The sequence below is a fragment of the Enoplosus armatus genome, chromosome 1, assembly GCF_043641665.1.
Source record: "Enoplosus armatus isolate fEnoArm2 chromosome 1, fEnoArm2.hap1, whole genome shotgun sequence".
Lineage (NCBI taxonomy): Eukaryota > Metazoa > Chordata > Actinopteri > Centrarchiformes > Enoplosidae > Enoplosus > Enoplosus armatus.
Window position 1 is genome coordinate 19,826,572 of NC_092180.1, and position 22,061 is coordinate 19,848,632.

Consider the following 22,061-nt stretch of genomic DNA (forward strand, 5'->3'; position numbering starts at 1 on the left):
TGGCATTTTTCATCCAGCCAGTTTCCAATAACTTCCAACTTAGATTTTATGGGTTTGCTCTTCCTTGCCTTTTCCCCTTTTCTGTCTGTCTCTGTACACTTTACCTCCTGCTCACTCTTGTGCTCACTCACTCTCAGCCTCTCTTGCTCCATCTCTAACCCTACTATCTCTTTCACAATTGACTCCTACGATTTTTGAACCGTTCCTCTCTTTTCCTATACTTCCTCCTTTACTTTTCTCCTCCCTTCCCTCCTCCAATATCTTCAGTTTTTCATTTATGGCCAGCTGCAGCGGGCCGGGTAATGAAGGCAGCGTTATAAAGTATGGGAGGTGCCTCCCCGCAGGCTCACAGCCTGTGTATCGACAGATAGAAAAATTGCAATAGGATGAGAATGGAGATGGAGGGGCAGAGCCTAGAGGATTAGATGGCCATGAAACATAGAAAAGATCCAAGATTAGGAAAATATAGAAAAATATTACAAGAACAATGAAAGACATAGCAGGTATATGAACGTGTTTCCTTATGTGACTCTGTACATTCTTTGTGTAAAATCTATTACAGACCTAAGTGAAGAGGAGAAAAAGAGCAAAAGAGCTGACAGATATGACAGATAAATACCTAATCAATGGAGATAATGAACCAATATCAACATCAATTGAGGAGGCATTTTTTTCCGCTCAGATCTGTTTTTTGTCAGTTGCAAGCAGGAGTGGTCTCTTTCAGTCTGAGGAAAGATCCAGATTGGGAAGAAAGGACTTGAAATAGTGATGGGATTCAGAGTAAGCAGAGACTGAGAAATAAAGAGAAATGAGATACAGAGAAAAATGTAGTGATGGAAGGGAGGCAGGCTGTGAAAGGGCTACTGACTGGTATTTTCTTATTGAAGTGTAAAGCACTTCACTTGAGTATTTTATGATACATTGTATACTGTACCTACACACATACATAAATTACATACTATTTAGTAAATATTACAGACATTAATATTTTAGCAGAATCTATTAATTGAGTCATTTTATTGTACTTAATGTGAGAATCCATTCCTTTAAACCACTGAAAACACAATTTCACATTTAGTTGTAAAAAAAGCATAAGCATATTCTCCTTGTACTGGAGAATTGGTTTTTTTTTTGTGCAAACACAGAAACGGAATAATATAAAGCTTTTAACCTCAGTCCAAAGTGGATCATAGCATGTGAATAATACAACACTTTTACTCCCTAACCCAAAATCTGTTCAAAACAGGTCTGTAAAACTTTAGCAAGTGTTCAAGCCTGGGGAAATAATCTCTGTCTCTGTAGAAAAAGTAGGGGAGGACAGAAAATACTGGAAGAGACGCAAACAGATAAAAAATGTGAAGAAAGCAGGGACTAAACCAGAAAATAAACCCAGCAAATCTGGTCGGTGGACTACCACAAACCCAAGGTGTTAAATTTTGTAAAGAGTGGGCTAGCTCAGCACTTTCTGAGTCCAGAGCTGGTGGTGGTGAGTGCCACACAAATCAGTCTTGAAAGTAGGCAATAACCATCACAGCCACAGGCAGGTGGGCTTATTCTCCTTCAAAGTGTTGCCTAATAAGCTCTGTGAAGAGTGAAGCTGTGGGCAGATTCCATAACAACACTTAGAGGACTTTCGGCCCTCTGTTGGTCTGCAAAGTTATATTTTGGTTTAGAGTAGATCCTCCGTGGTTGAGTTTGACTTTTGCAAGAGAGGGACTCAGGTTATTCCTTTCCGTAAGATCACACACACTTAGATCGTCCCAAACTCTCTCATTTGTTCTTGTGGTCTTACTGGCTTGCACAAACTAAGTTATTGACCGATATATAACAAGCAATTGCCAAACTGGGGAAGTTTCCATCCCAAAAAGATGTGTGTGTGTGTGTGTGTGTGTGTGTGTGTGTGTGTGTGTGTGTGTGTGTGTGTGTGTGGTGTGTGTGTGTGTGTGTGTGTGTGTGTGTGATGAGTTGTGATTGGAGTTTTAGTAGTTAAGTCATTTCATCATTTCATTAAATTTAATCATATTTATTTACTCTGCCAGCTACGATTGCCCTCGTATATTGCACCAATTTATATATATCATTTCACAGGTATTTGTCAAGTAAATTGAATTGTGTTCTGACACAAGCATCCACCGCTGAGCTCATAATATTGTATTACTGTGAAAAACGAAGACTTCCCTGTGACCTTTGACCCTATAAAGGCTCGCAAAGGTCATAAATACCATGTGTTAAATTCCCTTATGTCCGTAGTAAATAAATGGTTAATGTGACTGCAGTATAGGCAAAAGACATCTGTACCAATTCCTACTCACTACCTATTGGTCTATGAGGGGACAACTCACACTTATTGTATCATGTAACCTCAGACTTCTCCTGAAAACGGTTCTACTGTTTTTGTTGTTTGGAGTAACATGAAAGACAGACTCATGTTGTCCCAAAATTCAAGTGGACATTTCAAGTGCTGATGCTGTTAAATATTAATTGAGTAAGCAGGTGGGTCTTCAGTGTCTTGCTCGAGGGTATTATGGTAAGGTTTGTTATTAGCTGCTGCTGAGAAGCGCTGAACCTTTGACCTGCCAGTTATGAGATGGTAAAGATATCAGGTAATACCCTTGCTCTAGGTCTTGAAGCACTAATTGTGAGGGGATGACAGTATTGGACATGGAGTTATATTTATAGCAAAGCTTGTGGCCCGCCAATACCACATTTGTACGTCTCTATTTATCAGCACAACTTGTAACCACAAGTTGAATAGTTGCTAACCTGTGACCTGTCATATTTTCCAATCTTTGGGTCACAGTACCGGATTGGCTGGAATTTAAGACTGATACACAGCTCAAATTATATAATTTTGGTCAAATCTTCCTCAGAGTGGCGCTTCCAGATCTGATTGTTTTTACACAAATTTGACTTTAACGTCTTAAATATTCCTCCAAGAAACAGATCTACACAGACTTGACATGAGGTCTGGGAAATTGTAAACACATGCATAATGTACTGCAACTAAAACCATAAACAGTACATTGTAAATGTGTGTGGGACACTAACTCACCAAGTGAAGCATGAGATAATGCACACAACAGATGGAGGATTTGAAAATGGATGGTTTCATTTAGCCAAAGAGAAGCAAAGGATGTGGTCTCTTGACAAACCACAAGCCCAACTGGCTTGTTAACAGCAGCAAAGTATCCTTGTCCTCTACTTTATAGTGACCTCCACAACTTTGTAAGGTCAGCTTATGGCTCTGGTGAAACTAGCAAGAACAAAAACACAATCCAAGTCAAGGAAATACCACCAGGAACTCTGCTTGTAAAGTCCACATTGACTCTCTTGGAGTAAAGATAATAAATGCTTTTTGAAGGTGGTCAGCACTTCCTGTTATATCAGTTCAATACCTTTTAAAGAAGAAGGAGGAAATGTGATAGCTAGTGTTGTTTAGACGTCTGTTGTCTGCACTTCCTGTGATATCTGGTCAATACCTTTTAAAAGAGGAGATGGAGGAATGTGATGGCTAGTGTTGTTTAGATGTCTGTTGTGTTTATTTTGATGAAACTTTTGTCCGCTGTGATGTGGTTTCTTTTTTACAGCAATGTGATGTTTTACCATTGTATGCCTGTCCACATAGATACTTTAGCCTGTATGTAATGTTTTATTTAGGTTTAAAGTTTGTAAAACTTTCCATCTTCTATAGTGTGCTTAAAACTAAGTACTGAAAGTGACAAAAACTATCCCACCTTCTCACTGAGACTGGTGATGAGACTGGTGCATTCTGTGTTGTTGTTATCTTGGGAGTTTCCTGGCTCTTATGTATTTATTTGTGCGAGGTTGTGCCAGACTACCACTTTAGTATCTGAGCAGGAGTTCACAGAAGTGGTCTAGAGCTGTTTTAATAAAGGCACCGTGCAGATTGCCCCTGAGCCTAGTGTTCGTCCCACAACACAACACAATAAAACACAAGTAATTTGATAATTTAAAGAGTAGCAACAGTCTATATTACTGGGTGTGTATCTATCTGTGTTTTCCATTCGCTCTATTGCTGTGGTCCACAGTGCCCTGCATGCCACAAAGCTAATTAAATATACAGCAAGCCAAAGCCAAGGGGTTGGGCACTACACCTCTTTCACCTGGTTCTGCCCACATTGGTGTGTGTGTGTGTGTGTGAGAGAGAGAGAGAAAGAATTGTCTGAGTGTGTATAGATGTGCACTGACACAGGTCTAAAAGAAACTTCACTTTTCTTTTGCCACCTTTAAGGAGCAGCTACGCATGACTCTTGATGTCACCATGCTCTTTTTTTCTTAACCCTGGCATCAAGACAGTGTTCCCACAATAATGTATGGATCTCAGCTGTTACACCATGACCCAGGCGTCCATGTGACCACAGCAGGAGTGAGAAGGACATCCTTTATCCACTCTGCTCCCCATAGATAACTTCAGAAGGCACTTACAGGGACACAGAAGGACTTTCTTGTTTTTGCCCTCGGGGGCAGTGAGGGACAAGATTCTTGTGTTATTTTGGCCTTAAGGAGTTTGTGTGTGTGTGTGTGTGTGTGTGTGTGTGTGTGTTTGTTGGGGTGCGCATCTTGTGCGTAGGCATAGGCATGCCTGGATGTGTGTGCCCATGTTATTGCATAACTGTGTGTGCCTTTTCGTGTGTGTATTTGCATTTGTGTGTGTGTGTGTGTGTTTGTGTGTTATTTTAGCCTGGAGGCTGAGTGAACTATGCCTCTTTGTCCCTTAACACCCTCTTTGCTGTCACCACCGCTGTGTAGCTACACTGTCACACTCAGGGTAAATAACCATGCCCAAATTAGTCATTTTATGGCCCAAAATAATAGAGTCACACCATCATGAATGTTTAATACCATTTCCCAGGCTCTTTGCTGACAAAAGCATAATTAAGGCTTGTACAGAACGCGCTGGCTCGACGAAAATGCGCCATTTTCAGCAGATTCACGAGTGTTAGTTTGGGAGAAGACTCATTGTGTAATTCTTCTTAACACAGGCTCCTGTGCCTTGCTGTTAAACCTAACACTACTGTGTATTCATAGGTAGACTGCATTCTTTGTAATTGTCAGGACAGTTTAAAGGATGACTGCAGCCAGAAGTGTCATGTGCTCAGGAGAGTTTTACAGTAGCTCTGCAATGAAGCAGCTATTATTATTATCATTATTTTTTACCTTTCTGGTAACATTGGATTAGGACATCTCTCATCTCTCTGGCTAATATGGTCTATGTATGCTGTGGTATTGTGTTGATATGGGGCTATTGGAAGGTGCTTTTGAGCTGCTGTATTTAATTTGTATCTTATTTATGACTATATTTTTCTGTCCACTTTCTTCCTTTTTCCTCCTTTTTATTATTCTCTATGTATCTGTTGTTTCTGTTATCATGTGTTCATGATTTCTCCATCTTCTTCTCTCATCGTTCTGCTTTTATTTAATACTCTTTTTACAATAAAAGGAGACTGTTCACCCATAGTTGTTTCCTTTGTGAAAGGTCCATTGCATAACATCACATTGCTGTTGTTCATTTCTCCTAGAATATATTGTAGATTCCTTTCCTTTGATTGTATACAAAGTTAAAAAGATTACTGGAAAAGTCTCGCCAGTCTTGTTTCATTTCTTCTCCTCTCTTCCATCATTTGTTTTTGGCTAATGTCTAAGGCATCAATGAAGAGAGAGAGAGAGAGAGAGAGACACACAGACCCATGATTTGGGGGATTAAAAAAGCAAAAGGCTAGTGGTGATTTTTGTTGGTATACTTAAACAAACTGAGCAGAGAAAATGAGCCTAAATCAATCTTTACTTCTCAACACTGCATTTTAAACACAATGTTCTCGTTATTTCCAAATGTGGGCCTCGTGCATGTTTTATGCCCTCTTTAAGGCGATGTCTATGAGCAGAATGCTGAATAATTGACGAGACGCGAAGCTGGATCAAACGGCAAGTCTGCCTCTGTTTGTGCCTCTCTGTATGCACAGGCTTTTCTCTCTGTGCGTGTGGCTGCGTGCACGCATGTGTGTGTGGTCGACAGCGTATAATAATGTGTTTTCAAAGTGTTGTGTGTCTACGTGTGTGTGCAAGAGAAAAAAAAGAGACAGACAGACAGAGTTTTTTTTTTTTTCTGTAGTTAGTGTGATGATCACTTATTACTGCAGACTGAAATATGTTTGGACTTTGTTGTCTATAGAAACAGATTTTCTTGCTGTTTTCTACCTGAGAAACTTAACATTTTTGGGGGCTTTTCAGCTGTTATGCACCAGTTTTAGTTACATCCAAATATCCATCACAGAATTCCCCATTCCCTTGTCACAAAAACTGGATTTGTCTTCATCGATTTTCATGAATTTATTTAACATTGGTAAGCTCTTGTTTTTGACCGTCACTGCTCAAACTTATATAATAAGAATATTGTAGCTGCATATATCCTCAAAGGAGATAGTCCATATGTTAGCCTATATACTGTAGCAGTGAAGAAAATAGGTGCTTTGAAGCCAGTCACTGACAATGGATGATGAATCTTCTTGATTTTAATTGAAATTTGATTTACTAGAATCCAATTCACTAATTTTCAATGTTTTCTTCTGATTATTTGTATGTATGTCAATGTCTGGATGTTTGTTTATTGCTGAAGGACGATTCTCCTTACAGATTATAATATTGTCCGTGACACAGATTAAAAGGGGAAAAACATAATCTCTAATCTTTCTAATGAATGAAGAAAATGTTTTTTGTTTATTTTGTCAATCAGACCTACAGATCCTCTGAATCTGAAAACAAATACCATCTAAAACTTCTTGTTTCTTGGATTCTTGTGTTGGTTCTATTATTTGTCTCCACTTCGATATAAAACTGCAGTATGTTGTTATGTAGTATCAGATCAGTCCGATCAGCTGCAATGTCCAATCAGATTTCCAACAAACAGGTGTGTCGGCCTGATAGAAGACTTCTGTGAAGGCCGGTTTCGTGTATCCTTGTTGATGTCTCCTCAGTGATCCCTCCTCGCTCCTCCAGCAGAGATAAGAGCATTAGAAAGGCCTTCATGATGATGGACCGGAACGATTTAGGGATGTAAAGCGAGGGGCAAGGAATAGTCAAATCAGGGAATTGGTAGTCTTGTTATTTCTTGGGGGCCAATTTCTGGACTTGCTAGAGAACATCAGTGAGGACTGCAGGGGCAGCCACAGAAATGGAGCAAGCAGCAATTAAGTGTCAAAACCTTTTATGGTTTTGCAAAAAAGAAACTCAACATTCAAAATGTATCAGCTTGATCAGCCCTGTGTTCAGGGTCAGTACTAAAGCGATGCAGCAGCATCTATTCACATGCTTGCTCTGTGTTGAATAGAAAATGCTCTTTGTTTCCTTTCTGTTTAGTGTGCCACGCTGTCCCTCCCTCTCTTTTTCTCTTTCTTGCAAACAGTTTCTTTCCCACTCACTATTCAGCAAATTGATAATGGATTCTGCCGTGACCTTCAGTGAATTACAATGATTACGGTCCTATTTATTGGGGATAATGCAGTTGCCGTTCTGTGTTGTATAATAGATAGTAAACATAGCTGTCCTTTTGCACACATACACATCCTCTCACCAAACCGTCCACACACACCACACGCGCATTACCCCACCTCACCTCACCCCACACCTTATTCTCCTCCATTGCACGCTCACACTCAATTGAACCTGTCATCTTCTCTTTGGTCCCCTAATGGCCGTCTACTCCTAGAGAGCTATTAGAGTACAGGACATGTTATTGGAAATCAAAGAGGATTTGGAGTCCAGGGCGTCCTCCTGCAGGGGAAAGCACCCAGCAGAGGTCAACTTGTTACAAAAACACACTCGGTCAAACCTGACCGCTCAGATGGATTGCTTCTGAGTAAATCTCTGTTTCCGTCATTGCCATGGCTACTCTGGAGACATTTTTGAGGTGAAGAACTGGTGGCATGCAGACATTTCACTGGGAGTCTATAAAAGATACTGTAAATACTGTACATACAACTGTTATGGCTGTGAAATTAAATCATTGCCCTTTTTATTTCTTCTTCATTGTCACTCAAGATTTAATTCTGTGCAGGGCTAAGAGGTTTGGAACAGGGTATGAAGCCATTTTAAAATACATCAGATGAACTCTTAAAAAGGTCTGGTGGTCAATACAGAAAAAAGGCTGCATTTTCTCCACTGGGTATATTGCATTTGCCAGCAGCATAAGTCATTAGGTGTCCAGAGTTTGTAATTCTGATAGTCTGATTCCTCAGATAACAAGCCAACAAAGTCTGCACAGGAGTGCTTCTTTCTGTTAGTGAGTTTGCTGTGAAATTGATATTAAAACAACAAACAACATTTTCAAGAGCAAACATAATTGGAATACCTGACCAAAGTTGCATTCTGTCTAAAGCTTTAGGGAATGGCTTAAACAAGTTGGTAATTTTGAAGCACATGCTGGTGTATAAGAAGGTTTCCTGCATCCGTATTTAATATAATTGAGATGAACTGGGACCTGAGGATAGTCTGAACAAATAGAAGTAAAATACTTTTTTCCCAATGATAAAGGAATTTCATTAGCAGGCAGCTGGTCTAACAGGATCTGGTTGCCTGATCAAGACTGTGTTGTATTGCCCCTCTTGAATTAATTTGTGTCAACCAGATAAGACAGTGTGCTAGAGATGTGCCTTTGTTCTTCTTTTCTTTATCAAAAATGTTTTAAATGAAGTGAGGCCAAATTTATTCATGAAGTGTGATTTTAATAGAGGTGTTTTCCATTATGTAAATGTTAAAGAGCTAAAACAACAGCAGATGAAGTGGCAGTTTTTATAGACATTACAGATTTCCAGTTTCCAGTAGTTTCTGTCTGTTTCTGCTGTCTGAGTTTATGTTAAAAATAATATCCAAGGATCCAGGTAGCCTACGTGACGAAGGCGAACTCCAAAACTGTAGACCTTGTAGATTTGAATCCAGTGTGGGACTTTCATTGTGTGCGTTCTGTCTTTCATATTGTTACGGTAAAAAAGCACAAATGCTCAAAAAGAAAATCTGTACAAACACTGCAGAGGTTTGGGTCAAAATCAGTTATAAGAGAAAAGACTACTGGCCAGTTAATATGACAAGCAATCTTTGGCCGGAGAGGGCAGGTGACTCTTTTTATCACATAGTGTTAACTTTGTAAAAGATATGTGATCTTGTGCTTTATCCACATGTTTTTGTCCAAGCTAAGGACCATACTCTAAGGGAGAACTGAACTGTCTTTGTATCAGCATCACTGTGTGGTGTCTAAGCAAAAAAAAAAAAAAAAAGAAGCAAAAACAATGCCAGACCCCCAGTGCAGCTTGAAAATTGGAAGCGTGGATGTACATTAAAAGCTGTGGCTAACAAAGCAGCGCAGTGCAATTGATTTAAGTTGTGTGCAAAGGCAGGACTTTGGGGAAATCAGAAGCTTCATTAAAGTTTCATATTGTATTTCTGTACACTTGCAGTTTCATCTTGTGTCTCTATTTACTTAAGGGCCCAAACTGAGCAAAGTTAGACTCACCCTGGGAGCTTGGATTATAAAAGCTTTAACAACACTGATGTCATGTCAAAAAAGGGTGTAAAAGTATTGTCATGGTTTTATCCATGACATCAGTAAAGGCATTTTGAACTATTAGTTTTTTGTGTTCCAGTGGTCCCAGTATTTTGCTCAAATACTGGATTGTGTTGATATTGGCAGCATGAGTGAATTATGTTTTCCAATGTTTGTTGTTAATAATATGCTATTTATACTGTCAGAATCCTCTTGGCTGCATAAGAACATACAATGTGTCTGTATCTGTGTCAATCTGTCACTTACCACTTTCTCCACATTCACCACATTCATAGTGTCATGAAACAGACAGAATGACAGCAGATAGTCACACTCACTCACTCACTCTCTGACACACACAGGTATATATTACCTACACTAGTCAGCTAGGATTCCCCCTGCGCTGCAAATGATCTGTGAAAATCATACAGAAATCCTGTGCCAGTCTTGGACAAACAAACAAACACACACACACACACACACAGACACACACACACACACACACACACACACACACACACATACACACACACACACATATGCATACACATATTCACAAATTGAAGTATACAAAGGTGCTTGCTCTTTTGCCAGATCTCTTTCACACACACATGCACATGTGGCAGAACCAAGAGGCAGATATCTTTGATAGCTGCCCAGGTTTGATGGCCTCTTGCTGGCAGATGCTTTTAGAGAGGCTGGTGGTACCTCACTGTCTAGTTTCCTGCTGGGCCTTTTGTACCAATCTGTGGGTAGTCGTTTTATAAATGAGGGTGTTGACGGTTAGATGAAAGGAACGGAAACAGGTGAGCACTTCACAGAGCACAGAACTGAATCACTGAGAAAATCTCAAATAACAGAGAGACAAATGTACTTCGCTGCATTTTCTTTAACTACAGTTAATGTCTGAACATTTAAATGAAGTTCTTATGAAATCAAAAAATACATATATGTATTTTACAGTGAAAGCTCATTTTCCAAAAGCATCATTTTCTTAATTAACATTAAGTAGCAGTGAATGAAGAAGCTCCTTTAATTCTGTGGATTTCAAAGCATTTATGCAGGTCATTGCGAGGTCTGATCTGTTTTGCTATTGCATATTCATGTTCATATTGTTCGTAGTGTTCACAACGAACACAGTCGGAATACTCAATTGCATAGAATACATAGAAAAAGCCCTTCTGCAAAAGTCTGCTTTGAATATTTTGCTGTTAGTCTATTGTGAAGAAGATCTGATGGAACATCTGTAGTCACAAGTGTTCACATGATAGTTTCAGTGTCGTACTCATTCTGACTCACCCTTCTTTCTCATGGCATTCAGACAAAACCTCTGCACACTGTACCTAGCTTCAAAGCATGCAATATTGTTATATCAAATCTTTCCATGACCCTGTGACTCACCTTCCATTTGAAAAAGAAAGCTGTAGTCTGATGCAACACCTTTTTTCTTTCTTTTTTTTTGAGTCACAAAAATCACCTGAAAGAGTTCAAGTTGCCTCTTTGTGTTTATGTGCCGGTCTTTTCCCAAAGCCCCGACCTTCAAACAACAAAAAAGTGCTCCGATGCTTTGCTGAGGCTGTACACACTTAGATGTAGGTCCAGATGTGAGTGTGTGCGCATGTGTGACACAGCCCTCATGTGACAGCTGCACACTTAACCTGCATCACATGGGGACCCTGCTATGCTCACAGCTCATGGTGTCAAAGAACATACAGTAGTAGCTACACTCCCATCTCACCTCTTTTCTATAGCTTGCAGGGAGTGAGGGACAGGGGCAGAGAAGAGAAAAGAGGAGGAGAGAGGTAAAATGGAGAGGGAGGAACAGCGAGGAAAAGGCTACCCTGGCATTGGCAGAAATTGTTTCCATGATGTTTGAAGTCCGCAACAGTCCAATTAGGCTGCAAAGAATTGGGATTACATGCACACACACTCACACACACACAACTCTGCCCTGTAAGAGATAGAGGCAAGGAGCGAGGAGGAGGGGATAGGGGGGCGGGGGGAGTGATGAGGAGTGAATGTGGCAGTGAGTTTTGGAGAGATGGCAGAAACCAGGGGAGAGCAGCCTCTGCGCTCGTGACAGCAGCTGAAATCCTATCCACTGGAGGAAAAGGGAGATGACACTCCCATGAAGGAAATGCGCAGGGAAACTAGGCAAAGGGGGGGAGAGATAAAAATGACAGAAAAAGTATATAAATCTAGCGTGTATGGGAGTCACAGCTAGAGAGGGAAATGGCAAAACACAAAGATTGTTTGGACGTTTGTGCACGTCAGAAGCTGTGATCAATAGGCAACTGTTTGGACAGTTTTGGTCAATGTGGGTGGGCAATTCAGCCAAACAAACAGCACTTGTTTGCCCTTATTTACAGTTGTGTCCCAGTTACCAAATCCCATGCCTGCCACACATAATATTGCCAATGTTTTGCAGAGAAAGGGCGACATCACACAAAATGAACCTTACTTTAACTCCACAAACTCTGAAGAATTTGTGCTTTTATAAAACCAGTACGGTTTGTGGTTTCCTTGCTGTTCATTTTTGTGTGTGGCACAATAAGGCCTTAATGAACAAACTTCTGGGGTGTAATAACCAACATCCTCCCCCTGAAGCAATATCTGAGTCTTCATGTTTTTATTTGTTTTTTGTTGCTTCACTGTGTTTTGCAGACCTTGACACACCAGTTCTGACGGTGCACCAGACCATCAGCGATGTGCGTGGCAGTTACTACCAGGAGAAGACGGTGTTCCTGCGCTGCACCGTCAACTCCAACCCTCCTGCACGGTTCATCTGGAAACGTGGGAACATGCTCATCGAACAGAGCAAGGACAACGGAGTGGACATCTATGAACCGCTTTACACTCAGGTACACATGAACACATACACAGCATAGACACACTGCCAGCTGTGCAGTCACTCCCCGCTTGCCTCACAAAATCCTCCCCACAGAATTGTATCCTTGTCTACTCAGGTTTGTCTCAAGAAAAACATCTCACTCTAAATCTGTCTCTTGCCTGTATTTAATTTTTTCCTACAATTTCTGTCGAACACGTCATTTTTTACTAGCCTTTCAAAAGTGTAAGGAATGGATTAAACCGTGTGTTTTTCTGCTCTCACGTAAAATGCAGTCTTAAGCATGTTCAGCTGAATCTACATTAGTAATCTGGCGTTACCTCCAATGGCAAGGGGCATTTAATACTACAGTATTTTGCGAGGTTACAGGTTACGTTACATAAAGCCCCATTCAGGATACATTCGCTGTCTGTGTAGTATTTCACCACTGTGTGGAAGCTGGTTTATCAACCCCAGCCAAACGTTATTTGAGATTACGTCAAGTTTGCCAAACACAGTAGTCCTCATCCTAAAAATCTTTTCTCTCTGTGAACAGGGAATGTGAGTAGCCAGAGCAGAGGACTTCGCATGCTATACCTCGAAAATATATGCCGAAATGTAAACAAAATAGTCAATCAGCTCATCCTTGATAAGTTTTCTCTTCAGTTTTCACCAGATTAGTTGTGCAGTGCAGAATGAATCTTAACTGATGTTACACAGGTGTCATTTTAACTGGCACTGTGCATGACTTGACAGAAGAAGGTAAAGGAGGTAAACTGAAGAGCAGAAGTTAGGGACTGTTGACTGTAGGTCAGTTACTTGGTCTATTAGAAAGCAATAGCCCGTAAATTAACCAAACAACAAAAAATAAACAGTCCCCAAGCCTGAATCCCCAGTCTAAGTGCACAACTGCTCCCTTTTTCTCCATTTATCAAAGCATCACTCAGCCACAAAACAGAGCCCCTTGAGTTCAATTAGCCAGTCAGCAGAGCTCTTCCCAGGACTGCCTAAGACACTGTGACTGTTACTGTAGCAGACAGACAGTTATACAGTATCAGACACAAAGTCTTGATCTGAAAAATCACCAGTGATGTTCAAAGAAACGTGTGACTGCTTCTGTATGTCTGTATGAGAGTGTGTATGTCTACATGAGAAGCCCAGAGAAAGCTACTGGAGTAGTAAGAGGCAATTGGAGTTTTTGAACCAAACAGTTCTGGGGACTCCCCCAAGAACTACATTCCTTCAAGGACTGTTTTTCTGTTTGCGTTCGCACCGCCAATAGCTGAATGCGTGAAGTGACGTAAACCAGCTGGAAGTTGGTATAGCAACTTCTGCACGACATACAACAACAACAACAATAACAGCTACAACTGTCAGTCCATTTGACCGTGTTTCATTCCATTGTTTAAGGCTACTGTGCTACGAGCTGCTGTTTACACTGCTTTTTAAAAATGGCGGTTGCCAGTGCTGCAATGGCTCATGTGTTCGACTGATCAACGTACACTTAGTCTGAACCAATCACTGTACACTTACATCACTGAAGGTTCCTGTGGTGTTGGGAGAGTATCTACTCTGATGTAGGAGCTAAAAAAGAGAGATTTAGCTTTTATTGTTTTTCCACTGACAATCAGATCGTTTCATTTTCCTAATGGTCTCATGTGAAAGCCATTTGAAATTCATCATTCATATTACTCCAAATGTAGATCTGAGATGCTTCAGTTGATAATCAGGGCATGTCAGACATACAAACACAGTATGTGTTTGTGTGTGTGTGTGCCTCTGTGTGTGTTCATCTCAGTGTGTCTTTGACCCTGTTTATCACACTGCTGCTCATCAAAAATTTAAGTGACTTTTACACAAGATTACAACCCAGTTTAGAAAAGACTAGAATAAAAAGCTCTGAGCGTTCTCATTGATGTAATGTTACATGTTACACAATGGAAATGTGGGCATATTAGATTTCTGTTTATATGTGGCTTTCATATTAACCACATAAAAGATTAAGTGGTATAATGTTTTTTGAAGAAAGTAATATTTTAGCATTGATGGCATGTGTGTGTGTGTGTGTGTGTGTGTGTGTGTGTGTGTTTGTCCCATCTAGGGTGAGACCAAGGTGCTGAAGCTGAAAAACCTAAGACCCAAGGACTTTGCTGATTACACGTGCCAGGTGTCTGTCCGCAATGTGTGCAACATCGAGGATAAGTCTGTCACCTTCAGGCTCACAAATGCCACAAGTAAGTTCTTTGATTGTTTTTTTAAAACACACAGAAGACAAACAAGTGTGTATAATGACATGTCGATGCCTTCTTCACAAAGCCAAGATGATTTTCCTCCGCTGTCAATTTCTTGCTTTGGCTTTTTCACTCTCTTTCACTTTCTTTGATTCTCCCTTGTCATCTGACTTTTCTCTGCATGCTTGTTGTATCTTGGCTAAGAAATCTCTCTCACTGTCTCACTGTTATAATGTCTCCCATCTTTACTTTTGCAGGAAAACACATTCTCCTTTCATCCTCTCATTTTCTCACTTCTCTCTCTGTCTTCCTTTCCTTTTTTCCCATGGGTTTTTCCTCTGCCCTCTGAATTTCCACCCAAATTTGTCAGTCTCTCTATCTCCTCGCCTGCCTCCCAGTGTGCCATATTGTCTATCTGTCTTGTTTTTCTGTTGCTGAGAACTCATGTCAGGACCGTCAGCTATAATTCAGTTGTCACACTCCCTGTTATCTCCAATTCACCCTATACCCCTCTGTCCATCTGGACGCCAAAGCCCAGCAACGCTCTTACTTATGACAACATTGTTGTCGTTGACAACCATGTCAGGTTTGTTACGGCCAGACTGGTGCACCACGAGGGAAAGCCCCATGTTTGTGCAGTATTTCTTTCTTCTTTCTTCTATCGTGTTTATTTTCTCTTGTTCTCTCCCTTTCTTCTTGCCTCATTTTCTAAATGCCAGCCAGCCCAAATTTATGTTGGTGAATCTTGCTAGACAATTAAGTGCTTTCTAGCGTTTTATATAAATGTTTTTCAAACCCATTTTCAGTTATATTTCCTTTCAGTAGTGTGCATGTATTCATTTGGAACGTACTTACTGTCAAATTTAATGAAACATGCTTGTTTTTCTAAATGCTCAAGATATGATGACTGTTCAGGGCTTCTGGTCTTAATCCATTCTTGAAAATGTGGACACAGCAAAGTTGTAATGATTGCTTTAACTGAAAATAGGCTTTAGGTTAGAAAAGCAGCCAAAACATAGTTTATTCTGCACTAAATGTCCAATCACAACAAAATGCTGTGAAAGTGAAGAAGTAATACTCCTTTAGAGCAATAGTTCGACATTTTGGGAAGTACACTTTTTAGTTTTCTCGCCATGAGTTAGATGAGAGGATCAATACTCTCATATCTCTGGGTTCAAGCTACAGCCAGCATCTTGTTAGCTTAGCTTAGCACACAGACTGGAAACAAGGGGAATCAACTAGCCACAATACAGGCAATTACAGGCAATTACATGGCTACACAAAGGTTAAAAGAAATCAGAACCAGCTTAGAGGTTGGTCCATACTACTGTACCATCACAGAGTTACTCAGTAAGTAATTTGAAAGTTTGGTCTCTCATTTGTATCAAAAAGATCATATATAAATGCATTAGCAAATGTAGTTGTAAGAAAACAAGATAGAAAAGAAAAATACGTTATGCAATAGAATACAATACTCTTTAACTGCATTAATGTTTCCTCTGCATAACATCTTAGTCACACGATCAGAGAGAAAAAGTTTTTTTTTTTTTTTTTGCTATGTTTTTATGATGGCCATAACTTTCCCTGACTTTTTACTTTTTATTTACAGACTTTGAACTGAAGGTTATCAATTGAGCAATAAGGCCTCTTTCAGATAAGAGATAAAGCTTCCCAGGAGTCTTCTAAAGTGAGCTGAAGGTGGAGAAGATAAAAAAAACCCTCAGAGAAGTACATCTGTGATAAAGTTAAGAGGACAGGAAAGAAGATGAAATGAAAGACTGAGAGTGAATCAGACAGAAAATGAGAGACGGCTTGCTGAAATGCTCTGGAAAACAGAGTGACGCTAATGAATCAGCTCCAGGTGAATGTACTATAGCTCACAGACATGCTATTAATTAGAGCAGACAACACATTGGACGATGATAAATGATGGATTATGATAATAGAGAAATGCTTTTGATGTGACCAAAATGGAACAAAAAAACAAGAGAAGTCCTAATGCAGATTGAGGCTGACTAACTGTGTCATGGTTCTGATTGAACTGAACAATGGCTTTTGAATGTTTTAAATAATACTTACGAGGTGTAAGACACTCAGTAGTGCGATCTTGCGTGCAAGTGAACTCATGTTTGGCTCATTGGCCCTCAGATAAATGCATTAGCTGAAACTTAAATTTTACAAACTCTTTTATAAAACAGTCACAAACAGTGTTGTTCAAAATCAACAGGTAGGAGAGGAAAACAAACAGGTCCTAATCTTCTAGCTGTATGTGATGGCTGTTCTTCACTCTCATTCCCTCTGTCTTCGGCCTCCCCTCTTGGACTCCTGTGGCTGAGATCAATTGTATCTCCAAGGCTCAGTAAACACACACACACACACACACACACACACACACAGAAAAACACAGCCACCATAACAATACATATGTGCCTGGTGCTGGCATACGGGCTCAGAGACTTGCCAGAACAGCCAATCTGTCTGGACCTCACAGCTTCACAGAATGACAGCTTTTTAGAGCTTTGCTCCTTTGCTTACACACATTTCTTAAAATAAATACAAAGTTACCTAACTGCCTAGATACCTGCAGACCATGCAGCTGTGTCTAATAAAGTCGAGAAATGTGATTAAGATTAAGATTTCTAAGAGTCGATTGCTGCCTATGAAAAACTTTTTTATCCTAACTTTACTCTGTAATGCTCATAAATGCTTATTTAAAAAATATGTTTTATTAACAATATGTTCAGGGTTAGCTAGTTAGGTAACTAAACACATTTTAGCCACAACACTCAGAGATAAAGTAAAGAGATAAAGAGGCAGAGTGGGAATAAAGTAATACAGGGTTTTAAATAAATCCAGCTACAGGAGACAAATAACAGCGCTTTTCAGACAAGTGTAAACACAAGGATGTTATCTCAGAAAAAAAGACTCAAATCTCCAAAATAACAAGACACGAGTGACAGATGGGGAAACACCGAAAAGAAAGAAAATAACAAAAGAGATAGAGACAGGAAAAAATGAAACCGATACACAGAGGGCAGAGAGAGTGGAGGGAAGTCGACAGATGGACATCGAGACAGAGATAGAGAGATTGTCAAAGAGGAAAACAAACAGTGAGTTGCTGCTTTGTTTTTTATCCTCCATAATATTTATCTAATGAGCGTATTTTTGTTTTTCCCCGCTGAGCTCCCTTTTGTCCTTGTGGCGTCAGTCACTGGTTAGATTAGATTCATCCAACTAGGTCACGCCATCACCGCTGATTCACCGCGCTGGGACAAGGGGATTGATTGATTTTTATATCATAATCCCAACCTGGGATTTGAGTACGGGGCTGCTGCCATCCAGTAACTGCTGACAGCGGCCAAATCCTCTTCCCCTGCCTCTCATAAAATGAACACAGGGGCAATGCTCCCGAGCTTGTCATGTTATTTAAAGCGGTGCAGTACAGGGGTGGAGGGGGTAATGGAACAAGCCCTGGGCGTGTGGAGGGATGGGGCAAAACAGTAGATTGCATAAGATTGATTTCCTCCATAACTGAATGTAGACTGTATACTAGGATTTTGTCACATATTGTTTGTTTAAAATGAGTAGGAAAATAAGCATGAGGAAATAAATATTCAATTAAATTAAATGTCGTGCCTCACAAAAATACTGCTGTATATTTCAAAGTTCTGAAAGTCAGGGTTGTTTTTTTTTTCTTCATATCTTCACATCAGCCATCAACACATGAGTCATTTTTCCCCTTTCACCTTGAGCAAAAGCCTGAATACCACCACCGCACATAATGGCCTGCTAATTTTATAAGTAGCTAATATGACACTTGCAAGTTTTACTGCAGAACACATAGGTGAGAAGACAGGGCCATATTTTATTTTACCAAGTTCATTTGAAGCTAAAAACTTGTACCATAATGTAAATAATTAATCTGGTCCAAAATGTTCTCTAGTAGCGGGCTCCTGCAGAGGTCTAGGTATTATAATGAAATCATAAAACAGCAAGGTGTCTGGACACTAAATGGGTATGTATAATCACTGGAGTGAAATAGTGCAGAGAGAGCTGCTCCATATAAAAAAAGAAAGCAGGAGAAATGCGACTTTGGCCTTTTATAACTATCACGTTGTAAGTATTTGTCAGGTTTAGATAACGATTTACATTAATAATATAATATAAACATTTCTGGCAGTCCCAAAGTGCTGTGCCTCAGATGGACTTGTAAAACTCTTCATTATGCAGCTTTGTGTCAATATAGGTGATAATTTGAAAACGCTAAAAATGCTTTTTTTCATCCCTGAATAATGTTAGTAGAAGGGATATTGGACGAAAGAGACAAACACACACACACACACACACACACACACGCACACACCGTGATTTAAAGCTGTTGACAACATTTGAGGGAACTGAGTCAGCCAGTAAATCTGAACGATGGGAGAGTTGATTCAGTCTTTTATTGATTACTGTAATTCTTACTACAATATACCTTCACAATAATATGAAGAGTATAATATATATATGATGAGATCAATAGGTGGCAAAGCCTATTGTGTATGAATTCCCCCTTGAAAAGTTGACGATCAATGGGCAATCTGCAATAACCCTTAGTACTGGGAAACCTCTGTGGTGGGACGTTGTACTGCATCTGTGCAGTCAGTTTTATGGAAGGCTATAATCCATGTCTGAGAGAGAGAACGAGAGAATGCTTTATGTTCATCCATTACAATACACCCTGTTTGTTTATGTTTATTTGTTTTTTTCCCATACAAATGTATACGTTTAGTTATTATACCAAAAGATCATGTGTGCCTGGGCTGGGATATGACATTTCTCCACCAGTCTCAGATCCAGTCCAGTCAGGGGATCAGGGTGGGGATATACAGCCACACCACTGGCAGGAATCAATTTGCTTGTAAGGCTGCTTTGATCATTTTTTGAGAAGTCACTGGAAGGGACTTTAAGAATGTCAGTTCTTTGCCCTCTGCATTCGGCCTTTCCAGTTTTAAAACATATTGTGAACATAAAGTGAACATGTTTTTGGATTTACATTGGCCACATTCTAGTCACAATCTGCATCTTTAAACTCTCCAATACAATATATCAACCTAAAGATACTGTCACGTTTACATTGTATTCAGTGTACTAATCAGACTTTTAAGTCTTATTTCTTTTGTGTACCTGGGAATCAAGCAGGCTTTCATCCTGCTGTGGTGTAAAGTTTCAGCAACAGTAATTGCTTGCAAGTCCTTTAAGGATAGCTGATACGCACATATGTACATCCAGATAAACAAACATAAGTGCATACACACAAAGGCACACATCCACTATGGACGCACACACAGACACGCTCGTGTTGATGGCTCAGTATTTACGTGTGTAAAGAGCAAAGAATGCACGCACACACACACACACACACACACACGTACATGCGCGCACCCTTTCTTCCCTCCTTCGACCTTTTCACAGTAGACACCTTGTCCTGCCACAGCAGTATAATCGCAGGTGTTACTAATAACTTTAACGATGATTAATTACACCTGTGCTTTTACTGTGACATGTCAAATTATTTTATGTGAGAATGGTTGTTTCCCTTTTACAACTCTCTGTTACTTTTTCTGTGATTTTTATTGTTGTTTTGTTTTTTGTTATGGCTTTATTGCCGCAATTTTCCATTTTCCATTGAACACAAAGTACATATTATTCCTAAATAAATAAAATTCCTCCATGTCACAATATTGGGCTGGCCACAGTGCAGTGCACTTAAAATACTCTCACCTTCCTTCAGGGTATTATGTGTATGTGTACAGAGGTAGTAACAACCAATCCTCCATTTTCCAAATCACACCTGGAACATTTCCTCCTGTTGGCACCAAGGATCAACAGCAACTTTTTGGTTGCTAGCAAATCCCTATTGGTCCCTAGGCCTCACCGCATTTCTGACTGTACAGGTGACAACCACTGTTCCCGGGTTCCTGACAGCATACACCTCTATCTAAACCTTTAAGCTTTATTTCCAGCTGATTTCCCCCCAATGACCCCTCTGCCTTTACCTCATAGATGAATTAAGTCTTGCAAATCTGAAACAGGCCGTACAGCATGGTAGTGAGAGAGAAAGCAAGTGATAGAGAGAATGCATTGAACAAAAAAAGTGCGGAAAGAAGAAAGAATGAGTACCAGGTATAGAGAAAGAGACAAGGGAAGGTATAAACACACATATTGAAGATACAGCGGTGACAAACTGACAGAGAGAAAAGGGAGAGAGGGAGTGAGAAAGTGTGAGCGTGGAAGGGAGAAGCATTTGTTACCTGGTTGTAAACCGCTGTGCTGCACATAAATCCCATTACTTTGGGAAGAGCGCTGGCTGATCCCACCGTTACCGTCACCCACGCATCCCCAGGAAATTGATGCTATAATTCTCAAATCCTCAGTTCCTTCCCCCTTCGCTTCACATATAGTCTTCTCGCGTATTTTTTTCATCTTCTTCCCAGACTTTCCTTCCACTGTACTGTTGGCATTTTCTTGGGATTACATGTTTAATTTGCTTAGTTGTTTTTGTATGTGTTATTTATACTGTTAACACTGACATTCATCTATAGCTAATTTAGAATCTCCAATTAACCTGACGTGCACATCTTTTGAATTCCTGTAGGACACCAGTGCACCCACATGAGCAGCACTCATTCTCTCTTTGATTATTGGACCTTAAAATGCCAGTATAATCAATTATGACAACATACAGGGCTCTGCTTTAATATATCCCCATTTGCCCATATGCTTTATTTTTCTGTAACGGTATTTAACAAACGGACAAATAACAGCAAAACAGTGTCCGTGGAGGTTCATTTAATACTTCAGGGCTCTTCAGGCCTCCAGGGGTTTACTTTCCTAGCATTGTGATTTGATACAATGGAAGTGGACAGTGCTATTTATGCACTGATTGCAGTTGTTACACCAGTGAAATTTCTTGTCAGCTTGAGAGCCATCACCAGTGAGGTTAGCTAAAGAGATATCCCATTAGTGTGTGTTTTCTCCGCGCACATGTTTTGTCCCATTTAAGAGAGTACAAGCCTGTCTGCGTGTGTGCACAGCGTTGTGCACGCTCTTGTATTAGTAGAAACATGCATCTGTAAACTAGTTTGTTGAGCTTCTGTGCACCTCTTTCATTACGGCGATTGCAATCTGTTAAAAAAGAGATTAGATGAGAGGATGTACTGCATAAAGTCTATTAGAGGAATGAATTGCTTCCTGTACTCTGTGGGGTTGGTCTCTCGCTGAGGATTAACTCTCTCAGGTCGATAAAAGCCTGGATTCTCCTCTTTCTTGTCCTCTCGAGCCCATTTAAAAGACCCCGTCTGGAGTGTACTCCTTCAAAATGCTCAAATATTAATATTTAAAGCCTTAGACATGCATTCTCGGAGTATTCAACAACTCAATATGTTTCATGGTAAATAAATGTTTA

The 22,061-nt window shown here is 40.1% G+C and overlaps 1 protein-coding gene across 1 annotated transcript in view; it reads left to right on the forward strand.

The window, feature by feature from the left end:
* The window catches only part of LOC139284278 (MAM domain-containing glycosylphosphatidylinositol anchor protein 1), a 154,288-nt gene that overhangs the window by 81,212 nt on the left and 51,015 nt on the right, over nt 1-22,061 (forward strand). Inside the window, exons 4-5 of the mRNA XM_070904497.1 lie at nt 12,218-12,414; nt 14,482-14,614. Of these exons, the coding sequence (XP_070760598.1) occupies nt 12,218-12,414; nt 14,482-14,614 (330 nt within the window). The remainder of the gene's footprint in view (nt 1-12,217; nt 12,415-14,481; nt 14,615-22,061) is intronic.